Source organism: Falco peregrinus, chromosome 8 (genome assembly GCF_023634155.1).
Source record: "Falco peregrinus isolate bFalPer1 chromosome 8, bFalPer1.pri, whole genome shotgun sequence".
Lineage (NCBI taxonomy): Eukaryota > Metazoa > Chordata > Aves > Falconiformes > Falconidae > Falco > Falco peregrinus.
The window spans coordinates 1,346,947-1,372,667 of record NC_073728.1 but is presented as its reverse complement, the minus strand read 5'-3'; the positions used below and the strand labels follow the sequence as shown (position 1 = coordinate 1,372,667).

The 25,721-nt window shown below is 44.9% G+C and overlaps 1 protein-coding gene across 1 annotated transcript in view; it reads right to left on the bottom strand.

Annotated features, from left to right (window-relative positions):
• SATB2 (SATB homeobox 2) overlaps positions 1-25,160 on the bottom strand; it is a 136,395-nt gene extending 111,235 nt beyond the window's left edge. The window contains exons 1-3 of the mRNA XM_055812866.1: positions 24,827-25,160; positions 24,155-24,373; positions 4,232-4,408 (exon numbers count right to left, since the gene is read on the bottom strand). Coding sequence (XP_055668841.1) covers positions 4,232-4,408; positions 24,155-24,323 — 346 coding nt within the window. The 5' untranslated portion in view covers positions 24,324-24,373; positions 24,827-25,160. The remainder of the gene's footprint in view (positions 1-4,231; positions 4,409-24,154; positions 24,374-24,826) is intronic.
• Between the last annotated feature and the right edge of the window lie 561 nt (positions 25,161-25,721).

Here is a 25,721-nt window from a genome sequence, read left to right as displayed (position 1 = left end):
AACCCTCCCAGGGACGGGGCACCCACAGCTGCTCCTGGCAGCCTGTGCCAGCGCCTCGCCGCCCTCACTGTGAAGAACTTCTTCCTTATATTTAACCTACATCTACCCACTTTTAGTTTAAAGCCATTCCCCCTTGTCCCACCACCACATGCCCTTGTAAAAAAAAAACAAACCAAAACAAACCAAAACAAAAAAACTCTCTCCAGCTTTCTTGCCAGCCCCTTTCAGGTACCAGGAGGCTGCTCTAAGGTCTCCCCTGAGCCATCTCTTCTCCACTTCTCCAGCCTGAACAACCCCAACTCTCAGCCTTTCTGCATGGGAGAGGTGCTCCCGCCCTCTGATCATCGTATATACATATATCCACAAGATATCACACTATTTCCTTTTTCAAATGGATTCCAAGAAAGCAGAACTTGCTATTAGCACCAAACTAGCACTACTTTTCCTCCACCCCGCTCTGAGGAGGGAATTGGCTTTCACAGCAGGTCCCAAAGCTGCAGGGCTGCACACAGGGTACTCCAGACCAGAGCCACTTTCATACTGTGGTCCCAGCCCTCAGCACTATATACTTTATGCACCCCCTACCAGTTCCCTTCTCTTGCATAGTTGTTAGAATACCCCACTCATTAAAGACAAAAACAAAAACAAAAAAAACCAACACACCCCCATAAAAACACCCAAAAACTCCCCTCAAAAAAAAAAAAATCAACCAACCAAAAACCCCAAACAAACCCACACTGCATCTGGGCACGTAAATTTCATTAAACTAGACATGGAACAGGTGCCCCTTTAAAGTATGACTCTCTTCCTCTCCGGAAGGCACATGTAGCAGGTTCCCTCGTGTCAGGTGTAGACTCAAGTGATGAAAGAAAAATACATAAATGTTTATTAAACCTTTGTTGCCATTCACACCACCAACTTTCACACCCCAGTGCCAAGCTGTTAACGAATTCCCATGCTGTTCCAGAAGACTTTTCACAGCTCCTGTCAGAAAAGGGAAGTTTCACGAGGGCAGCACTCACTGGAAAAGTCTCTGCTCTCGCCGCCATCAACAGAAAACGTTCACAGCCAGCTGTTTGTGGGCTAAATGTGTCCTGCCCAAACTGTGTAGGAATAAAGAACTGCTTCCCGTGAGGCATGGGGCCACCTTCACGTGTACCTCCTGATACGGATTTGTCTCCTGATTATCTATGTGAAGACTTCTCTATTTACTTCACGACCAGGGCTAAAAATTTGCCATGATAAGCCAAGCGACCGCGAGCCAGCATGTGAGGCTTCAGGCCAGGTGGCAGCTGCGTGTGCCGGCTGCAGCTCTATGCTGGGACACGGCACCACCTCCCCGCGGAGCCCTGCGGCTCCAGGCTGCTGCCCAGGCAGGCAGCCCCGCGGCAGGACCCCTTTGGGCACGCAGAGCCCTCGGGGAGGCAACACAGCACCTAGCCCTCCACGTCACGCTTCCTACCTGGCACCCAGACCTGGCGGCGGTGCCGTACAGCTGGCAAGTGCGAGGCACACACCGCCTGCTGGATGGAGCCTCAGCAGGTCTGTGGAAGGGCATGGTGAACGGCAGCGCAGGCGGTGTGAAATTGCACAGCAATTCTTCCTGCTGCCACAACTCCTCTTTCCCCCCACAGCTAGCTCTTTTATCTGCCACCGGAGACCCTGTTCTAAAAGGAACAGGCAAAGGCAATATGTTTCCCACAAGACAAACTGAACATTGCTACTCCTCTCAGTCATCCAAAACAATAGGGGGGCGAAATGAAACACCTTCCCAACTCAAAAGGTGACAATTATTACACGCTGCATTACAGCCTTTACCATACAAAAGCTTTGACAAGCTCACATTTATTTTGTCCCTGGAGGATGTGGGGACACCAGCTCATACCAGTGTTTTGCACAGCATGTTGCTCAAAGCTCTACCATTTTGAAAAATGCACCTGAGGATCTTCAGCTTCTCATGCAGATCCTGTAATTCAGCTGATCATAAAGCATAAAGTACTAAGTGACTGTTTATCAACGTATATTGCTAAATGAAATCAATCCCGAGCAGCAGAACAGAAGCAGACTTCTACAACCAGAATGAGTAAAGCAAATAGCTTCCCCCCCCGCTTTTAATATCAGCAAATTGTGTTCCCAAATAAATCCTCCTATCAACAATTCAGCAGCATGTTTCTGTCAATCCTACTTGACAGATTATAGCCCAATATTCTATAAATCTTCTCTTTAAACTAAACAATCTCAGAAACCTATTAGCACTCTGTCCCTGCCTCTGCCTCACCTCTCAGCCTGCAGACAGACAGCACAGAAGCAAGATACTACAGAACAGGCTGCATAGTTCAGCTTCGTATCTTAAAATCAATGTGCCCTGCAGTATTTATCTAGGACATATAAAAGACTTTGGAGAACTGGACCTTCAGTGTGAAGGTTAAAAAAAAATAACAGAGTAAGAGGTTAAGTAACTTATAGCTGACAGATCTTTAAGGTATTTTCTGTGGTTTCTGATTATACCACCTGACGTTTTCTAGTGGAACGTAACTGCTGCCTTAAAGACAAAAATGCCAAAGTCTCTTCTTTTAGACTAATTACAACAATTAGAAATTCAACTTTTATTTTCTAGACAAGTTATTCAAGCAACACATCACGCAACAGATTAGTATTTGAACCTGCTCATTGTCAAAGCCTGTTGTTCAAAAATGCAGCGGTCGTTTCCTGCCTGCACAGTGACTAATTTCTGTCGTGAGCCAATCTGTCTCTCCTCCTTGCTATTCTCAACAACAGAGAGATGTTGCAAAAGCAAGGCTCCCCCAAGTGAGACGCTCAGCCAGTCTGGATCACTGCACCGAATGGCATGCCTCCTTGGAGCAGGTTTCTTGCAAAGCCTATTCCCCTTCCTAAGTGCCAAGAATCAAATCTTGGCCACCTAATGCAGAGTGTTCCACATGTTAGTTCGCAACACCTTGAGCAACTGTGTTAACTGAGATGGATAGTGCTGTCAAACAGGAAGCTGGCTCACCAGGATGGAAACAGTGGCATACACTGACCTTTTACATTCAGGAAAAAAGCATCCCTAAAATGACATGAAACATTTCATATTAAAAAATAAAACAACTACCTTTTCACAGAGCTTTTGTTACCGTATCGTGTAAGCAAACACATGTGCAGGAGCTCTGCCTGTAAAAAGAACCTGAGCCTCCCTCACTGAGCAGGGGCTGACAAAGGAAATGAATCACTGCCACCCTGCTTGGAAAGAAGTTTGTACGAGGAGCCGGTGCTGTTAACCACTGCCTGGACTCCTGGATTCCACAGCACCACTGCTCTCCCTGTTCGCACGTTCAAATACCTAGCTATACAAAAAATAACTAAAACCAACAGGTAAAACGATCCAAATCCCCAGGCAAAGCTTCTATTAAACTACTCTAAATGTGCACCGGTTTTATTGGTGACATGGTGATGAAACTGAAACTGACAGGCTTCTCATCCAAAAGAACAAGCACTGACTGAAATAATCTGTTTAGTACAAAAAAGCCTCTTAAAATGCAAAGTTCATCCTGGAAAATTTTTTCCCAACCCACCACCTCCTGCCCATCTCCCTCAAGACTAGGATTTTAGGTTTGGGTTTTTTCAAGCTAATACTTTGAGTAGAGAGAGGAAAGCTTCGTTTATTTTAAGATTTCACTGCTACTGGAGAGTCAAGTCTAAGTGGAAGGGACCGTATAGCTTTACAAAGGGCTTTGAAGCAATACAGTAGGCAAGTGAAAACAGAAATCGGCCTGCACATTTAGCGCTACAATTACCAGCCATAAAGAGAGCATGTACATATATCACCATTATACACAATTTTAAAAATTAAAAGGCTAAAATGTGCTGTTCAAAATGGTCCTGATACCAAGAGGAATACTAACTACCATCTAGCTGTACACCTAGAGCTCTTCTGTGCTGACTTCCTCGAGACAGCAACCTGCCTCACCGTACAGAACAAATATGTCATGAATATGCTGGCTGATCATTATCACCATGTTTCACACTTCAGCAAGATCCAGCTAATGCTTTCTAGGCAGGCTAACAGGGTAGGGCTTGCTGTACATCTACTTTAAGATTCAGCAATCAACACAACTGATACAACCACTTCCAAGATTTGCCACCAATTTTCCTGCGTTCTCCTTACATCAAACAACCTCAGGTGCTGTCTTCTGCCAGTGCAGAGAAGGGGGAAAAGAACTTTATTGAATACCTTGTGCCTGAGCCGCAGAACTGTGGGAATACCCCAGAGCCAGGAGCGCTGTCTCCACCAGCTGGCTAAAGAGCACATCTTTGCGAACCAGAACGAACTCGGCATGCTCTTCTCGATTATCGTATTCAAGAGAGGCGTCCGACTGCTCCACCACACAAAAGACTGGAATCATCAAACCTAGATAAAAAAAAAAAACACACCAAAAAACAACAAAGCATCAATAAAAGAGGAACAAGAAGTGTGTCATACATCTCTGATTAAAGCTGTAAATTAAAACACCTCCTCGAAGGCTCATCTTAAGTAGAAATCTGCCTTTCTTCCCTGTGGGATAGCTTTTGTTTTCTTTCCAAGGGAAATACTGAAGTCTCATCACTTGAGTCATTTAAAAACCACACCAAAAGCTCCAGAGAATACGATTCAGGAACAGAATCGCAATCAGCATGAGGACGAACAAGATTTCCTAATAAGACCTTTTCAGCATCACAGAAGTTTTCTACAGTTCCATGAACACCCCTATTCTTTCAGGTCAGAGCTCCTCCACGTTCAGCCATGCGACACCTGACACACGAACGCCGCTCCTGCTTCTCTCCACAAAGCAGAGGCAGGGAGGATCAGCAGGGGCTCGTCCCCACGCAGCTCTCGGCTGGGATAGGCTTGTTTGCACATTTTCAGAGCACGGTCAGTCTTCTCACTGTGCAAGGAAAATACCCTCGCATTGATTTTGCTGAAAACAATAATCTCGTGTTGGCAGCACGGTCATGCAGACCCAGAGAGGCCAGTGGCTGTTCTCCTGCTGCATGTATGCAGAGAGTGAGAACAGCTCTCTTCGGAACAGGATCAAGGATAAGGAGGAACCACAGAAGTGGAAAACTCAGGGGGTGGTCTGGATTCAATTTTGTTCTGTTTTATTGTAAATTTACTTTTGTGGTTACAGGATCAAGTAATCTCTGGCAATAAATTGCAGGACATGAACTTAAAGGGATTCAATACTACAGACAGTAGAGGAACAAGCCAGTTTGCAGGAGATGGCCCTACAGGACTCAACACATGTGCACAGAGGGAAGACGGAACAGACGGAAAACCTACAGAACTGCACGGCCATTTCCATCGCCTGCTGCAGGCCAGGCTGTCATCAGGGCGGAGGCAAAGGAAAAACCATTACCTCTAGTCATAGAAATTTATTAGTTTGTTACTAGCTGATGTACTAGATGAACTAGGAAATACTGGGGCAGAGACGGATCTCAGCCTAAAGCAGTTGTCCAAACGGGCTATCTAAGGTCCATAACGCTGCCAGAAAGTTCACCTCTAACTCCTGTTCTTCAGAATGAAATACAACCATTTCCAGTACGCATAACAACTATGAACAATAACTCTGTATAGGCCAGGCACAAATCACTGTATTCTTGGACCAGGCACTTCTTTAAAGAAAAAAAGAGGAGAAAGCCACATTTCAGTTCTCCTTCCGTATGAAGTCAGTTAAGCATCTTCCAGATCTTCTGCTACCAGTAGCTTCACTATCTACAAACCAATAGTTACATAACCCTCCAGAGGAGTCACCCTGCCCTGAAACAGGTTCAGTCACACCATTAACAACGGCTAAGGGACTTAAATCCTCCTTGTCTTGAATTTGCAGATAATAGATTTACTTTAAAATGTATTTTAGATACACAATTCTCATTTAGTGACCTATCTGGCATGGAGCAGCTCCCAGTTTGATATTCTAACTGCAGGCCAGCAGCAGCAGCTATGAGCCACGATATCCAGTTGATGTGCTTTAGTTCTTTGTTTTAAAACACATCCTGAAGTAATGTGTAAGTAGGTTATGGCACCACATTGATGCTGCTCCCTCTTCACTGCTTGGTTCTGGGTTAAACTAATGCCTTTTGCAAGTTCAAGCAGCCAAATTCAAACACAGAGTGTTGAAAAAAACCAACCAAACAAACAAAAACCAACAAAACTTCAGTGAAAAAAATATCTCCAAGTGCTTTCTTGAAAAGACAGTGCAAAGCTGATCCTGTTCCTCTGAAATCAATGACAACATTTCTATTCTTATCAAAGGTTAAAAATTGAATTCTATTTGTACGTAAGTCATTTAACTAGTCAGAATGGAATTTAACCTCCATAAGCAACAAACATCCCCTCCTGTCGAGCATACAGTCCGTCATAGCACTTTTGAGGGCGCTGTTAGTATCTTAACAAAAGATTACAATACTTGGCCAAATGCTAAGGCTGTGATATTGGTTGTGTAAATTATGTTTTGGCAAGACAGAAAAAGTAGGTGAATGCAAACTGATGAGAGGGATGCCACAGCATCTTTTATCCTCCTGCAGATGCTTTCCTTGTCACACAACAGTCTTCCCACTTTCTCAGCACAGAAGCTGCACCTATTCTCTGTGCTCATTGTTTACTGTCTCAGTACAAGCAGGATCTCAAAAGCTAGAACTGATGCCTGATAGACAGAACTGACGGAACTGTATATGACATCACTTTATGGATGCCACAAAGGACCCACAGGACTCTTGCCCATGATGACTTCTATGACCCTTCCCGCTGCCCATGCTTGCAGGGACCCTGCTCCAGAAACAGCTTTTGCAAAAACATCTCTGAACTCAGTGACCCTGCGTTACTGATGATAAGCTGCTGTTAGTACCTTAAAAACAGAGAGCAAAGGGCAGGTTACCACATCTGCCATCACTAACCCATCCTCATGCCTCTGGTTATAGCATCCGGAATTTTACTCAAAAGCAACACTAATCCAACTTGTTTCCAAGCAAATCTCACTCCAAGGAAGTTCCATCTGCTTTTCCCTCTATTTTGCATTGGGGAGTTAAGCTATAATGTCTCCAATGGATTTATTGCCTCAAACTTCTCTGTTTCCTGACATTATCTGAAAATAAATTATCATACTCTCAGTACATTGGAATTAGAAGAAAAAACAGCTGCAGCCAAAAGCCAGCGTGCTCTTTACACACTGCTACACACCATGTCTTGCTCCTAAATGCATACATTACACCTCCAGCTGACTACAGGGCCCTTATAGAAGAGCAATGCAACTTAGTCACTGCTCATTGTCACTCTAGTTGAAGAACTTACAGCAACACCCAGAGAGCAGGAGGACCAAGCATCTACAATGAAGTCTCGCATGAGTGCTACAGCACTGCAAGCCAGCCTTACTCATAAATCCTGAAACTCCTCATCCTTTTCCCTAATGCCCCATCAGCCAGAACTACTGTCATCCTCCCTCTCCCATGCACACGCACAAAAAAGACTTAGGTCCCTTCTGCACTGAACTTCTGTGTGTTCGCTCTCCAAGCTTTACAGAGATGCTGCAGCGAACGATGCTGCACAGCTCGTGGTAGATGACATACGGCACTGATTTTCACACACGGAGAAAACAAGGGGTAATGTGAAGGCTAAAAAGGAAACAGTTTCTTTCCTTAAAGGATGAACACAATGCTGGAATGCACACAGAACATTAACAGCAATCACAAATTACACAAAAGACTTTTTCTCCTTGATGTTAATTCACTTAACTGACTTACAAGCAGCTCTTTCGTGCTTCTCACAGAGCTCTGAGCCCATATAGATAGCATCTGCATAAAATGCTAGGGGAGCATAAACAAGACCTACATAAAGGCTTTTATAAGGACATCCATACACAGCAAGAATTCCTTCTAATCCATGGAAAAGAACAGGGAAAAACTGTTCCCACTATTACCCAGAACAACCGAATGGTTAGCAGTGACCACTACCTTTGTGTAACATAGATTTTTGTAAAAAAATCAGAGATGGGATTTAAGCTCCACTGTTCTATTCGTGGAAAAGCTGCAATGTACAGAGAAGACTCTGTAAACATAGCTGTATTTTTTGCTTAGACTCTTCTAAGGGGAAGAGAAATTAAGAAGAAATTAAATATGCATCAAAGACACCTGTGTTCAAATGCACATTTTCTCCTCCTCACCCATTTCAATCCATGGCTTTATTTCACCAGGGAACAATCCATTCTTAAAAATGAAGGAAAGTGAATTTTATTTTATTCAAGAAGTAAAAACTCTGGACATTCCGCTGCATAAAACATTCATTTTTACAAAAAGCCTGAAGCCCGTTAAAAGTACGATCGAACGGCAGTCATGCAGCTCTCTGGAAAACATTTTCAGTTTAAGATTTGTAAGTAAAAGCTGTAAAGTTCTAATGACCAATTAGAAGGACAAGACAGAGCAGATATTAAAAAGTCCTGCCTTGTTTCTTTTGTTCATTCGCAAATGAGACTTTGTCCAGTACATGCTCTAAAGCAAGCAATAAATGTGACACTTCATCAGCACTGAGCTTCTTTGCATTGTCCGCTTCAACATAACCATCACAGGCTTGGCGCCTAAAGCAAAAAACAAAAGGATACAGAAAGCTGAGGAGGAGGTTAAACCTATTTCAGCCACGCGCCTCTCCAGCCATTAAATAAGGAGCAGCACTTGTGTGTCCTAATAAGTATAATATGAAGTTCAACCAGTAAGAAGAGGCATCAATAAAATACATGTCTTTTTAGATTAAAATCTGTTTCCATCAGCACAAGTTCTAAGCCCTGTCTAGGTGTTATTTAATTTAATCTAATTTGAACAATTTCCAAACATCAGCTTGATTAATTTCAACAGCATGGTGTTATGGAAAGATTCACTGTACAGAGGTTGTCTAGCAGGGAATTAATAAAGAAGCCAGTTCTTAGCCCTGAGTAACATGGGGTTTTAAGATTTCCCAGATTTCTAGTGGGAATACTTCACAGCACAAGCATGTTTTCTTCTGGGAGTGAAACCCACCAAAATTATTAAAAACTGAGATCAAATGGTGGTGTCAAACCCAAAGGAAATCATTCTACAGTGGAGAGATTTTTATCAAATGAAGAAAGTGGAAAATAAAGTTTTTGTTGTTGCTGTTGTGCTTTGGGTTTGTAGGTTTTGTTTATTGGTTGGTTTTGGGTGTTTTTTTTAAACAGAACACAAACACACAGAGAGTAATCTCCCTCAAAGTCAAAGTAGATTTCTATGGTTGGGAGTTCAGAAACCAGGTCATTTATTTGGAAAGTCACAAACTACTGAAAACTCTTCATTACTGTATGCAGAAAACATTTTCCCTAGATGAGACTGTAGCGTGGGTCATTCTCTAAGCTATACAGAGAAAAGAAAGAAAGGAAAAAGAAGGAAAGGAAAAAGAAGGAAAGGAAAAAGAAAGAAAGGAAAAAGAAAGAAAGGAAAAAGAAAGAAAGGAAAAAGAAAGAAAGGAAAAAGAAAGAAAGGAAAAAGAAAGAAAGGAAAAAGAAAGAAAGGAAAAAGAAAGAAAGGAAAAAGAAAGAAAGGAAAAAGAAAGAAAGGAAAAAGAAAGAAAGGAAAAAGAAAGAAAGGAAAAAGAAAGAAAGGAAAAAGAAAGAAAGGAAAAAGAAAGAAAGGAAAGAGCGAAAAAAAAGAAATCTAGGTAACGGCAAGCGCAGAATCCACAAATGTCTATTCCCACACACACCTCGAAACACTGAATTAAGAGCAACTTCAGCTGGACTTTTAAGATGAGACCCTTACCCTACAGCAGAGACCAGAAAGCTCCATTAGGAAAGCATGGGTCATCTTGAGGAAGCTATCTAGATAAAGATTCCATACATTTAACAACAAAGCAAGCTTCCACAACTGGCAGTAACCTCAGGAAACAAACTACAAACACTTCCTAAACCTAATCTGCTTCTGCCTTTTCCTTAGGCGAGAGCCCTTTATCCAGCAAAGGCAGCAAAGGGAAAGCAGTCCATTTATTTATTTCTCTTTGTGCTGCAGTGGAGCTGACCTTATGTATATTGATTTGGTATTTACCTCTCTTCCCTTTTCTTTTCAACAAATTTGAAAAATTAACCTAAATGAAGAAAACTGTTTTAAAAGGCAGAAATCAGCATCCATGCGGCACAGGGAAGGTTTGCCAGGTCTCTTCCTCACATCCTGCAGCTCTAATTGAAAAGGCAGAAACCAATTAAGTTTGACAGCTTTCTGTTATTCAGAAATACCTGAATTTCTGCATGGCCATCCCACATCGTAGCGCAACATTAATCCATCATTTCTATTCTCAAAAATTTAACACCACTACCAAGACAGAAAAAAAAAAAGGGGGGCGAAAAAAAAAAAAAAGCATGCCACTTCTTCAAAATGTTGTAAACTGCAAATCCTGAGGTGATTGGAAATGAAAACCTAGTGCATATGCTAATAATCAGGAGGTTTCTGTTCAAGACTGAAGTAGCTGAACAAACATAAAATCATAGAATCATTTCGGTTGGAAAAGCCCTTTAAGATCACATATAACTAGAGAAGACTAAATCGTAATGAGGAAAGATCAACTGCATTCCAAAACAGTTTTTTTCTAAGAGGAAGGACACCTAATAGCATTTCAGAAAAAGATTTTGGTCTGCTCTCAACACCGCTTTCATTTAGACCCCATCGGAGCTGCAGCTGGTGGCGATGCGAGAGCGAGCCTTGCCGAGCCCACGGCGGCGGCGGGCCCGGGGCGCAGCCAGGCGGGACAGGCAGCGCCGCGCGTCCCCACGGTGCCACACGCGCAGCGAGGAGCAGGCCCGAAGCTGATCCCAGGTTCAGCCCACACCTGTGCGCTTCAGTGCTGAGGTGGAAGAGGCAGAGCTCACACGTTTCACCAAGGGTTAGTCACGTCCATTAAGGCTCCCTTCCAAGCTACTCCATAAATTATACATATAATTAAATCGGACAGAATATAAGCTGTTGGCACTTAACTTATTTACAATAAATGCTTGGTTTGGGTAAATGGACTGCGTTTCAGCCTTTTACGTATCAAGTACCAGCTTACAACAGTCTCATTATGAGGCTGAGAATTCTTCCACTGTAAATCTTTTTTAATGGGGACTGGAGGAATGACTTTGCAGTTGTTTGTCATTAACCACTCAGAACCACGTGAAGAAAGCTGCGTGTACACGCTGACAGGCGGCCAGCGGGAAATCTCTATGACAAATACAGGAGACCATATCAGGATCTTCGCAACTGCACGGTCCTATGCAAAACAAAAGTGTCAAGCACCTCATCACAGCAAAAGGTTTTGTTTAAACACAAGGACCTCACTTTCTGCTAATCCTCTGCTCTCCAACGCATCCCAGACAAAACGCGAGGTAGCTGATTTTGCACATAGCCAGTAACGTGATGCTGTTAAACTCCTACTCTTCACGGGTTTACAAGCCCGTTGCAAATAACTTGTTCCAGGCTGCAATTTGGTAAAGAAGAGCTCAGTCCACAGATTATTTTAATACGTTTGCCAAAGAAACAGAATCATGTTAAATAACATTACATTGTAGAATTTTTCTTCTTAGGAGAGCCAGAGGAAGTAGAACTAAGGACAATATCTTTCTCCTCCTCCTCAGTTATTTTTTCTGGCTTTGCATATTCAAATAAATCTGTAGGCAGGAAATGCATTTCTACAGATTGTATTTTAGCCAACGGTAAATGCAAACCACAAGATATTATTTACATCCTTCTTCAGCTTCCAGTCCTTTCTGTGGCTTCAGTCTCCCGACCATCACAACTATCCCAGATCTCAGGAGGAAATCTTACAAAGAAGTCGCTGCAGATGTCCCCTGCTTCTGACAGCTTAACTAGCCAAAGAACCCTTCCCTTAGCTGAAGTAACAGCTTTACTGTTTAACACAAAATATTCCAGGCTACTATCCCACCACAGAAACATATTACGAAACTCGTAACTTGATTTGATAATACTTGAGTTTCTCAAAAAACACAGAAGTAGAAAAGAAAAAGTGGTATTCAGAGCATGTGCTGAGATGAACGAGAACTGTGAAACAGAGGGATGTGAGAACTGCGAAACAGAGGGACACGGGGATTTGCCTCGCGCGCCCGGGGCAGGAGCGCTCCCCGCAGGAGGCGAGGCCTTTTGTTAGCCGGAGCCGACCAACTGCTCCCGCCAACCCACCCCTCTGCCTCTGCCAAACCAGCCGCGCTAGCTCAACCCAACTTGGAAGCCCTGGCACCAGCCAGGTTCAAAGGGCAAGAACGGGAGCAGCCCGGGGCTGTGCCGCTGGGTGCAGGGACAGCAGGCGCCGGCAGCCAGCAGGCAGGCGCAACGCAACGGGGGGACCCAGCACTGCCAGCTCTCCCCTAAGCGAGAGGGAGGTGAGGGGTGATAACCCAGACCTCCACACGCGGTTTTAAAGCAGCCCAAGTCCGAAGGCAGCACAAACAGCTGTCCCTGTTGTCACGGCAGAAAGCTGGGCTTGCCCTGCCAGCCCCCCCGCGCCGTGCAGAGCGCCCGTGGCAGAACCAGCGCCGCGCGTTCAGCCAGGACCACGCGCAGCCACCCCAGCTCGCCCAATGCAGTCGTGGAATCGTTTCGGTTGGAAAAGATGCTTCAGATCATCAAGCCCAACCGTTTGCGTCAAAAGGCAAAGGTGAAGACACGATAGCTACATTTTTCCCCAAATAAAACAAGCTCTGTTGTTTCAAATTGTTTCCCAGTTAAAAACGAAGCAAAAATCCCCCCACAGCAGTACTTCATAATATGAAATAATGGAAAATACACTTCTTTCACTCAAGACCAGTCAAGGAAACGCTTTTAAATTAAACTGGTGTGTTTTTTTTAAAAAAATCATCTTAAGCCATTAATTTCCTATAAGTTTTAGGTTTTGGTTACTGTAACTTAAAAACAAGTTTAGGGTTCGAAGGGGGGTCTGCTTTGGGGGGACTGCTTTCTGTTGTTTTTCTCTCAACTAGGTAACAAAACTCGCCTAAGGGGCCGAGACTCTCTATGCCAAGTTCCACCCAGAATTAATTTTAATGACCAGCATTTTTAAACCCTGAAAACTGGAACCACTAATAAGCCTTTAACTTCGGTGGTGCTAGCAGATGCCACCATATTATGTAATTTTTAAACTAAAAAACATCTTCTAGCAAAAGCATTTTAATGAAGGTTCTATTAACTAGTCTCCTGGTACTGGGATAAGTCCCCTGGAATGTAACAGAAAAGCTTTCGTAGCTGGTTTGAGGTTTCATTTCTGGAGAAGAGCTGCGTACCACGCTCGGGCCCGTTCTGGGATCTCCGCTGGGACCCACCAGCAAGCTCTCTCCTCCTTCGTGTCCGTTTCCTCTGTGAACCTGCCTCTAGCAAGAAAGAGATAAAATCGTATGACGCCTCCTTCATGTTGCCAGATAAAGAGCTGAATGGCGAGTCTAATGTGACGGCTGCACCTACATCTCTGTCTCCAAGCCCAACTGCAGGCTCCAGCCCTAAGCCAAGCCGCCCGGATCTGCAACTGCTGTAATCCTAGCCTCCTTGCCTCCTTCCCTCGTGTCTTCTAGATACTGGCAGCATCAGAAAACCCTATTTCTACGCGACAATGTCAACAGATACGGCAGAACTGGTTACGGGCAAAGTTACAAGTACGGGCGCAGGAGGACAAGCTACACCAAACACCGCCTCAGAATGCAGGTCATCAGACTCCAGGGTTCCTGACAGAGGCCTCCACCCTGCTGCACCTTCAGCAAGGGTTCAGCTACCGCCACCACAACATCACTACCAGGTGGTATTTTTCTGGTATAAGGAGACCACGGAAGTCTTCATCAGAACTTCAGCAGGAAAACAGAGGAGAGAACCACAACCAAGAAACAGCAGGAGCCATGCCCTCATTCCATCCTCTAGAAAGCAGCTCACTACCCGCTCTGTCTCCTGTTTTACCAGTCAATACGCAGAGAGCCTTCAGACAGCCTGCACCCACGGCCCTTTAAGGGTCAGGAACTGGCATCTGGGGCTTGGACTTTACTTATAACTCCAGTCTTCCACACCCCACACACCCCCCAGAGTGAGCAACTTCTGAGCAGCATTCTCTCATGCTCCTTTTTCAAGGGCAGAAGATCAAGAGCTGTGCGGGAAGCACTCCACATTTTCACAAAGATGAGATCACGCATTTGACAGCTATCCATTTGAACATTATTCTTTTGGGAACATTTACTCTTACCAGCCAGCAGATCACACAAACGGTTTTTAATAACTCCCACATCTTTACCAAACAAGTCATGAGGCTGAGGAACAAGAGCGAAGAGGTACACCCTCTCTCAGGTGCACACAGCACACTTACTTCGTGCAGCCAGTTAGTGATATTTTGGGGTGAGAGTGGGAAGGACCTACCTGCAGGCTGACCTACTGTGTGTGGATTCCCTGGTGAAGAGTCACCAGTCCCTGCTTTTGGGGCTCAACAGGCTGAATTACTACAACATTACATACACAGCGCTACAGTGGAGAATCAGATACTTCTGCTAGCGCAAATCCATGTGCTCGCTGAGAGGTGTTAGCCAAAGAAAGCAGATTACATCTGCTCTCCAAAGGCTGAACTGGCTCCCAGTTCACTCTCGGATGCCATTCCAAATGTTGATTTGTAAAGCTGTATGGTACATGACTGGAGCCAAGGCTACCGTACAGAGGATCCCTCTTTCCACGTATGGTACAGCAGAAAGGATGCTTCTGCCTACAGCTCTAGCACTCAGCTTCAGGGAAAAAGGAGAGCCAGGTTCCCTCAGCCTTGGCCTCCCCCCACAGTTCGGTCCCTTCCCAAGCGCCACACAGCTGCGGTGCTGCCCGCACGGGGTCCTTCTGCCTGCAGGGTTTTCATCAGAAGACTGAGACGGTGAGGTAGCTACAGGGTCACAGGGGAGTCAGCCCCAGGCAGCAATGGCTTACGATACTGGCACACACGTCCACAGATTTGGAGAGGCAAAAAAGCGGGGGAAAAACAAAGCAGCACAGCTTTTTATTTTGAAGGAGAAGTAAGTGTTTTTCACTACTCTCTACCTGTCCATGGCATTCTCTGAGCTTCTCTGTTTGGTAGGTCAGTATAACACCGCAATCGTATCAATATAATCAGGAAGGCTCAAGCCAGTAACAGAAACGTTACAGTCACGCTTATGGCAAACCCTGACACTTGGGTAATGCCTGATATGACCTTTACATCAAGCAGTATGCCTACTTGCTGCATACTTGCTCACAGGAGCCCATCTGAAGCCTACCATCCAGACTTCTAGCTTGAGCAACAAACTCTACTTAAAAAAAAGAAAAATTAAAAAAAAAAAAAAAAAAAGCCCACACTTGTGTTACTCTGCATTTTCTCCAAGTCTAAAAATTGGTAGAGTGTATGACAGGTCCACCTCATTTTTCTTAATGATGTTTTTATTATTCTTTCACTCAATTAAAACAGAAATGGATATTGCATCTTCTGACTGTATAATTGTTATTGTAATCTGTTTTCGATCACTGCTTGGGAAATGGGTCCAAAACAACATAAACTATCCACAGCCTCAGAATACAAGTCATTTTCTTTTACTACGATACTTAAAGAGACATCTATCATGTTGCTCTGCTAGCATGTTTGTATTATGGCAAAAAAGTTATTTGTAAGTTGGGAAAAAACATTACGAAAATCACCTTTTACTCCGAAGTATTATATAACTCATAATTTATAACTACATTTCTTAATAACCATTCAAAATAATAAGGCTGGAAATTGTGCACATCTAATTTTAATATATAAATAATGGAAATGCATATAAACCAAAATATGCTCAAAATAGGAATTTATATTACTCTCAAAAAATAGTCTGGTTATAGTTTTGAAAATGACATGCTTCATTTCCAATATATGCCTGTCAGCTAAATTTATGACAAAACACTCTCTGTGAGTTTAGATTACCAGGATGGTAAATACTTCTATGTGAGTTTCCTCACTTATCTGAAGTTTCCATCCAAATGCCGACGAAGTCAGCAACTTCTAGAGTGAAGTGTCGGCAATACACAAGTAAAGACAGACTAATCCAGCTGCTTCTCAACATTATACAAATAGAATAGAACATAGAACGGGGGGGTGGGGGGGTGGGGGGAGCAGAGAGAGTAACCTTGCGGCTGTATGCAGTGATACAAATCACAGTTCTTGGTACAAGAAACTCCCCCCACGACATCTCTTGCCAGATTTAGTACTTTTGGAAAGATCTGCTGTCAATAGACTGTCTTTTAATCTCAGCGTGTGTCTTTGGGGAACAAATAAGGAGGGAGCACATTGAAGTGGGAGACATTTCTACTGCACTCTGAAAATGCAGTGGGCGGATGGTTATCTCAAGAGATGCTGCAGCTTCATCTAAAATATAGTCTGCCAGGTTATTTTTATTAATCTTTTTCTGAGCTTTTTTACCTTGCTGACATTGCTACTAACAAGGTACAGTTGTGCTGTGACTGTTTAATATTGCATGTCCACCTGAAACAAGGGCATCAGTTAGAGCAAAATGACTGACAATTTTTACTATTAGCCAGGTAATTTTCTATTTAGAAAACAAGTCATACGCTTAAACTCCTATCTAGAGCTACCTGCCTCTTCAATTTCTTCCTGTTCCCTTCATACAGCTTCTACAAATAATGACAATCTTCTCTTTTTCCTAACATTGCTGCATGTAGCATCAATAATCATTCAGCATTTGCCAGGAAATGTAAAATGTATCTCGAGTTCAGACACGAGATCCCTGCCCTAGCATCCAGCTTACAATACTAGCAATGCAGGGCTCACACTCCATCTTTTAAGCAACCCTGTACATTGTTTGTGTAGCTTTACCCCAAGTAGAAATGCCTCCTGGAAGGAAGTTTTACGGAAGTCCTTGGATATTAGCAACATCAGTGTCCACATCTTTAAAAATCACAGTAAGAATTACACTTAAAAAAAACCAAAAACCCAAAACAAAAACAAAACAAAAAACCCCTTTCAAACATTGTTTATAAGGGTTTCACAATGTCAGCAGCCTTAAATTGCCAATAGACAAATGCTGACATCTTGGTATATTTATAAATCTTCAGAGGATACCAGCAGAGCTAGTACACATATTTAAAAAGAAAAAACAACTTAAATTTTTACGAGTTCTCTAAAATAAAGGAAATAAAATTGGAAATATTAAATGAAATTTTTTTCCCTTACTATTATTTGGATCTCTGCAAATGAAGACAGGGATAAAGAACACACAACAGCTGAGGTACATGCTTTTGTGCAAAACACAGGAACTCTGGGGAAAAAAAAATAAAATCCTAACTATAGACCTGCGACAATATGGATGACATGAGGTGCTGGCTGCGAACATACCAGACGTTAAAGCAGTCAACACTTGTGAATCGCCACAAGAGCCTCATCTAGATGGGCTAACAATTCCCCTCAAACTAAACGGCAAAGCTGTTTTCTGTCTCTGGTACCATGAATCGACGTATACTCACTCGTGTGCCATCCCACAGCAGAGACCCCACCGAGGAGCGTTCTGCACCAAGTACGCACTTGTTGGAGGGCGGGTTTTTCTGGTATGGCTAGAGGCTAGAAAACATTTCTCAGAAGCCATCAAATCCTCAGCTGCCTTTTGTCTGCTGTGACTATTTCTTACATCTGCATTAGTGACACATGCCATCGTGGGGACCAGTGCATCTGACCCAGGCCATTTGGTACAGCAGGAACCAATTACCACAAGACAATTTTTCCAAAGTTAGAAAGGGCACCCATTCCTCCTCCAGTGCAGCAGGCTGGTTTCAAAACCACTTTGAGCTTCAAAAGGGGAGCACGCTTGTGCGGTGGTTACAGAGTCTGAACCAGGCACAGGTTATCTTGAACAAACCCCCATCGTACCAATTTAAAGGGACTTGGTAATACTTTATACCTTGAAAAACTGGGCCTCTAATCCTAAAACACAGCAGTAGTTACTAATTTAACTAAATTATGAGGGATGGTAATTAAAGGCCTAACTTATCTATGCCTTGCAATTTCGGATTCGAAATAAAATCTTCCAGAGTTTTACAGATTTTCAGTTATTTTGAAAAGTTTAAAAATAAGATTTAAAAGCAGGTTGGGGACTGCTCCATCACAAAAATAATAAGAGTTTGCCTAAACAGGTCACACAGCTGTTCGGCAAATATAAATACATGACTGCAGTAAAACTGGCTTCATTTTACAACATCATAGATGCCATACTGTATTACCATCTTCTGTGTCAATGGGAGTTGACAAAAATCTTACTGGTCCAAGTATTTTACTTAAGCTCCAAATCACCACTGTGGCCCTTTTCCTCCCCATTCCACACAGACAGCTTTAAGGAAAGCAGCAGTAATAGAAAGTAACTGGAAAAATACATACTCCAACTAGCATCTCCATGAAAAATATTAAACTCAAGTACTTTTAAAAGTATTTTAAAGTAACTGGTACCCTCTGAAAGTCTGTGCCACAAACTAGAAATTTTAAATATGACATATCTGTCTATTCAAACGACAACTTGATTACCATTACATCATGCCAGGTTTTTTGTACTTTTAAATCTAGATAAAATATTCAGTACAGTAAAATAATTTAGATAGAACAGAAAGACTCCCCAAAATTAAGTATTTAGGAAAGACATCTTTAAACCTCACCTTTAAGTCTTTATTCGTAACAATGAAAGTTTAATACTGGTTTTCTTCCTTTGATGTCTAAATCCTCCCTCTAAATTCTGAGTGAGAAATATGCTGCTATTTAATTTCTTGAAAATATGTTTCCTCACTTGTGTCTTTATAGTTTTCGACACGGTTTTACGACCTTCTTCAGGCATAGAAACATTCTGGGGAGTCACTGACAGACTCACCTTAACAGGCATTTTCAGTCACCCTATAAATAATTGATAGTAAATACACTCTGTTCTATCCCAATGAAAGTAAGAATAGGCAGGACCCGATTTATAAAGGGGGGGGGGGGGGGGGGGGAAGAGTTAACAAAGACTTTTTCAAAGACGCTGGTTTCTTTTTCTTTCCTTTGGTTCACGATGGGAATAACAGCATCTAGTTATCTAATGTGGCCATGGGTATGGGGCAGGGAGGAAGCGGGAAGATGACTCAAAACACTTAGGAACCATTGTGGGAAAAAATAAAGTTCTTACTACAGCTAATCTTGACTCTTGAATTCAAAATTGTCAGTGGCTTTCTGCAGATGCAACTTAAGAGTTCCAAAATTACTCTAAACATCAAATTACGCCTAGGTCACCGAATGGGTGGATACCCTATATTCTGTTTAATGTGTATGTTCAATTGCATGTGTATTTTAACTAACTGCATCTTTATTTTAATAACAGACCAAGTCCTGAAAACACATAAAGACAGACTATTTTTCTACCTCAGCAAAAATACAGCTGATACCCTGCATGACCCTTCAGGAGTGACTGCTCTGTTTATTCTATTTACATGACATAATCGGATTGGAAAAGGAGGGTGAGGGGTGGAAATCAGCAAAAAGACCAGAAACACATTTTTAACCATCGGTCATGAATAAGAAATCACTGCCTTGCTCTTCTTGCTGTTCCTGTTAAATTAGACGTCTCTTCCTCATTATGGATCAGAAACACGCAAAGTCCAAGAATTTCCATTTCCTGATAATCCTTACTGAATTATACCAAAGTACATACAAGGCAACATTTTCCATCTATTCTGCAACAGATGAAACATAAGATATATTCGCACACTGCTGCGTCCTGAACTAACAAGGATTTGCAGCTTTCATGCTGCTGTATCTCGATGCATTTAATTCTTTCGCAAGCTACGTACTTCTTTCAGGCAGCAGAAGATGCCCTTCACCTAGGAACCTAGGCAGGGAGACTAAAACCTAACCTCTCACTTTCCTCAGTTCGTAAGGACAAGGGAAACGTGCTTCTCTACTCTGTTCAGGATGCCATTTAGAGCTAATGTTAACTAACCATTTAGAAGAGAGGAGAAAATTTGATCAAGCTGTACTCTCCCGTCTGCACAGAAGTGGATTTTCTCTCCAGTAAAGTACTTTAAATCCTTGTAAAAGATGTAAAAGGTAGCACACACCCTACTGCATCTTAGCAGGAATACTTAGAATGGATTTTGACAAACAGCTTTTTAACCATCCCTCAGTCGGCATTTCTGTTGCCCCAGAAATATATTGGAACAGATTTCCAACTACACCTAAGCAGACAAGACCATGACACATCAGAACTTTACAGAGCTTACAGCAATTTGCAGCAGCGCTCCGAAGAGGCACTGCAGCCACATTTCTGGTCCATCTGACTTTGAACGAGCACAGTAACCAGCTACTGATTAACATCCCAATCATACGATTTAGTTGGGATTGTCTGAAAGTTTTCTCCTCCATTAATATTCCGTAAATTAAATCACACGTTTTAACAGTTAAAGGACTAAGAACATATTAATATCAGACTGCATCAAGCTAATCTAACCAGCAAATTTTTTTGCTCCAAATCTGAATGCGTTTCCTTGGCTATATTTTGGTTCTACATTTCTATTTCAGTGAAATCAAACGTCAAAACAGCTCGTTCTGCACACTGGCATTTTAAGTTGCATTCAGAGGCTTTTGATGCTTAATTTCTACGCTTTTCAAAATCAGCACATACATAGATATATAGATACATAGATACAGATATGCACATCCACTCATACACAAACAGGTTCATGAACTGCAATCAACAATTTTGTAAATATAAGTTTCCTAGCCATTAATCATCCCCTTTTTTTTTAATCCTTATGGAGTGAATTACTAACTGAGAGGAGACGCCAATTCTAGTAAGTGAATGTTACCCAACAGGGATATAAAGCTGTCAACACCATAGTGCTCTTGCTTGCTCTAAACTCTCTCCCAGGCTTCATATGTGTTTTAAAGCGATATTAGCCTTTTTTTCCCAAGGACCTTTATAAAACCTGCCTCTCCTGAACAACTGAGCACTTGCACTTTATTACATACAGGTTTTAAAACAGACCAGTTAGATAACTGCTGAAACGTTTCACGAAGTACTGGGTTAGTTAGGCAAACCAAAACTGGAATTTTATACACAGGACTGACACTAACAACACCGTAAACAGTAACAAAACTTTCAAATCCCCTATTAAACACAACCTTTAAGACCCCGTTTATCTTTTTAGTGACCTTCCCTAGTTTATTATAGCTGCTATAATGGCCCTTTGAATTAAGCACATTCACATTTGGAATAATAGAAAGGAGAGTCACAGGGCAAAATTTCTCCTGAGAACAACTCATTTTCCGTCTGCACTACAGAAGCTTATTGTAAACCACATTTTCATTCACAAATCTAGAGAGAAAGCTAAGAACACCCACAGCACTGTAGTATTTCCCTATTCCTCAGGGAAGTCACTGGAAAAATAATTGTAGCAAACACTAAGATTATAAAACTTGTTACCAAAGGTCATCAGTCTCATCACAGCACCAGTCATTTGAGAGCTTATTGCTCTGTTCTCAGGGATTAAGTTCAGAAACAGGTATTGCTACAGCAAAAAACCACTTGACAAGTAGGAAGGTATTTCAGCATTTACATATTCAAGGCCCAAAATAAGACTAATAAAAGAATTACTAGCATCTGCCTTTACTTTCAAAACTTTTAGATACACTTTACAGAACAAACAAAAATTAAAACTAAAATGGTCTCTAGCTTCTAGTGAAGTATTTGGGGTTTTTTTTCCCAAATTGAGTTCACATTCAATGAATATTAGCGCTGTTCAAAGCCTGAAAAATAAGAACAAACTGAAAGACTAACAACTGAAGCCCTAGATGCCATTTCACTAAGATTTTCAATAGCTTCCTCTTCATCAAACACTAAGAACAATACTAAAAGAGCCTTTATTAATATTTATTTGAAGAGAAGTTTTGCCCTAATTTGTCAGTATATTTATTAAAGGTAATTCTTTCCATGAGTATCTACAGCTCCATTTCACAACTCGAGTGAAAAAACTAACATCACAGAGATCACTGCAAAGATAGACTTCCAGAAATACCCGAAACGGCGCGATCTGCATTCAGAAAAAGATCACTTGGTCACACAGGTTCTTAAAGATCAAACTTGAAAAAGACCAGAGGAAAAAAATATCTGGAAATTAGCTATGTTGATTTATCTTGAGAGCATTTCCAGGAGGAAAAAAAATGAAATCAATTTTAAGCAGCACCATTATCTTATTAAAAAAATCTACCTTAACTGATTTAGTATTGAGTATTATAGAACCTAGGTAAGTATTCAGACAAGAATAATTTTCTTCTTGCTTTCAGTATCAATAAGGAGTAATGAATAAGCTTTATTATGAAAAGCATAAAACCAAAGAGATTGAGACTGTTTAAAGAACACTAGCCAAGGGGAAAAAAAAATAAATTATTCCTGCATTTCCTATTCCCCCACACTTTTACACTCCAGTCTACACCGACTTTATAAATGAGCTGAAGAGTAATGAAAGAAAATGTAAGCTCTTAAAAGTTTGCTTTCAGAAACGTGGAGTATTTGTCTTAAGTGGAAGAAATCTTCCATAAGCTAACAGGCCAGGTTCAAGCTGAGCCACTGATACAACTATAAAAGCCGGCAAACTTCTCCTGGCTAACACAGCTGCAACTGGAAAGCAACATATATATTCCAAAACATTTTAAAACATTCCTTTAAAGTATATTTTTATAAATGCCCCAAGGAGAATGAGTTTAGCTCCAGATCTAACACCCCCTTTAAAATGAAGCCGCTGTAACAGCTCATCTTGAGAAAGGCATCCAAAACTACATATATTACCTTTTATATGATTAATTAGTTCATTTTTACAATTACTCAACAAATTATTTCTCCACCAATTTGTAAGTGGAATAACACTACAAGTCTTCCACTGCAAAGCTTTTTCCGCGTATTAGATGAACACGCAGAAGAAGCGTAAAAAAGACATACAGTCACCCAAGAAACATGAAAAACTGGTGCAATCTCTTACCCTTCATTAGGTGTATGAATGAATCCTACGTTTCTAAAGTAAAAAAAAAATAATCTGCTGTCCCTTAGCAAACTTCAGCAATTAGGAAGCCTATTGAGCCAATGAGGTCTAAAACAAGCATCTTAATGGTAAAATCGCTAAATAAACCTCACGTAATGGAGAGTCATGTGACGATCATATCAAAGTATCTCTTGAAATGTCATTTACACAAACTCTTTGTGTACAAACAACTACATTTGAGTGTCACCCCTCTCCACATTTAAAAAAAAAGTACACAGCTGGGGGAGGGGGGGTTAAGGTAAAGTTATTTGTGGCCTGTCCTGCATTATTTTGCTCGCAACATCTGGCTAACCTCATGACTTGTAAATCTGTTTTTCCTAAGACGAGGCTGCACTGCGTTAAATGCAACAGCATCAGAATCAAGATGAAAATAAAGAAGGCGTTTAGAAGCAGCTGGAAAATTTAGCTGCTTGGAACCTTGGAACAACAAAGCTGGGGGGGGGGGGGGGGGGGGGGAACCACGCGTGTCACTGAAACATGCCCTAAACACAAAAGTCACCAGCAGCAGCGAGGGAGCAGAGCAAGTGTGGCAGCCATCCTGAAGCCCCGCACGAAGGCTGCAGACCCCGCTCGGCGGTCGCACCGAAAGCGCTGCCCCGGCCCCGGCCAAGGCCGGCTGCCGCAGGTCGCTCCCTGCGGGAGGGATCGAGTGCCCGGGCGCAGAGATGCGCGCTGCCGCCCGCCGCGCCCGCAGCCCCCGAGCCCGGCCCGCACCGACCCCGCGCCCCCCGCCGCCCTGCTCGACCCGCGGCCGTGCCCCCGGGGCCCTGGCGAGGCGGGGACTGCGCCGGCGGCCGCCCGCCCCCCGTCCCGCGACGGGCGCCGACAGCGCCGGGCTCGGCCGGGCCCGCCGTGAGCCGCCCGCCGCGAAGGCCTTCCCAGGAGCGGGCCGGGCCGCGGGCGGCGCCGGGCGGCTCAGCGCCTGCCGGGGCCGCGGGCGACAGCGCGGACCTGCCGGCACCCCCGCACGGCGCCGCCCGCCCGCCCGCCACACGCCGCCCCGGGCCGCCAGCCGGGCCGGGGCAGGGTGCCGCCGAGAGCGCGCCCGCTCCGTTACCTCCCACGGGCTTGGCGACGGCGCCGTTGGGCCTCCCGCGGGTGCCCATGGGGCTGCCGTTCTGCTCCAGCCGGGCCACCTTCCCGGGCGGGGGGCCTTTGACGTCGGGGCTGCCGCTGCCTCTGTCCGGGCTGTCCCGCAGGCAGGGGCTCTCACTTCTCCGCTCCATGCTCGGAGACGCGGCTCCCGCTGGCAGGTCGCAGTAGAAGGAGCACGGACCTAGGGCGAGAGAGACAAGGGGCGCTTCAGCGGCCGCCGGCCCGCCCCGCCGCCCGGCCCCGGGCCCCCCGCCCCGCAGCGCGCCCCCCGGGCCGCTCAGCCCCGCGGCGGACGGCCGGGCGCCTCGCCTCAAGCCGCCAGCCCGGCCCCGACCCGCCGCGGCCGGGGGCTGGCAGCGCTGCGCCCCGGTGCCCATCGCGCCGGGCGGGCTGGGGTAGGGGCAGGGGCAGGCAGCCCGGCAGCCCGCCCGCCGCAGCCAGGTGCTGCGCCCCCACTCCGGCCTCGGCGCGCCCCGGGGGCCGCGGGGAAGCGGCTGCCCGCCCGGGCGGCCCCGCCGGCACGGCCCCGCTGGCACAGCCCCGCCGCGCCGGCCAGCTGTGCAGCCCGGGAGCAGCCGGCTGCCGGCGCGGAAGCCTCTAGCGAGCGGCTCCCGGGAGCTGCCGCTGTACTTACTGCTTATAGCCTGTCTGTAAGTTGGCTGAGTTGGGCTCTGTCCATGGATCAGAAGTAGAGAATCCAGGGTGGAAAGTTTCTTGTTTCCTCCTCGCACGCCGCTTTCTTCGCTTCTACGCCTTCCCCCCACCCCCAGCCCCCTCCTTGCCCTCCGCCGGGGTGCCGGGGCGGCGGCGCGGGGCGGCAGGGGCCGCGGCCCCTTCCCGGAGGTCCCGGGCGGCGAGCGGCGCGGAGCGGAGTGGAGCGGGCGGGGCGGGGGCGCGGGGAGCCGCGGGGCCGCCGGCCGCGGCGCGGAGGAGCGGGGAGAGGGAGCCGGCTTCTCACACCTTCCGCGCAGCAGATCGATACCGGGGGAGACGGGGGGAGAAGAGGAGGAGGGAGCGCCGCTCTCCCGGGCGCGGCGGCGGCGGCGGCGGGTGCCCGGCGGCGCGGGGAAGCGGCGGCGGCGGCCCCCGGTGTGTCACTTTCAGTCGCTCCCTCCTCTGCCGGCGACAGCAGCGGCAGGAGGGACTCGCCACAGAGCGCGGAGAAACGGTTATTAGTTGCGTTGAGTCATCGAGGCAGAGTGAGTCCTTTTGGGGTTGTCCTTGGTTTCGGGTTCGGTGCGTGTGCGCGCCCGTGTGTGTGCGCGCGCGCGCGCGCGTGTGTCTGTGTGTGTCTGTGTCTGTGTGTGTCTGTGTGTGTGTGTCTGCCTGTCTGTCTGCGCCGCGTGCCTGTCCCAGGGCTGTGCATCCCAAACATCGCCACCCCTCCTCGCCTCCGACACCCCTCCCCCTCCCCGCCCCCCCGCAAAAATCAAGTCTCGGTGCTCTCTGGGGACCGGGCGCAACCGGGCGCGCCGCAGCTCACGTCCTGCCGGCTGCGGCCCCGCTGCGCGCAGGGGCGGGAGGCACCG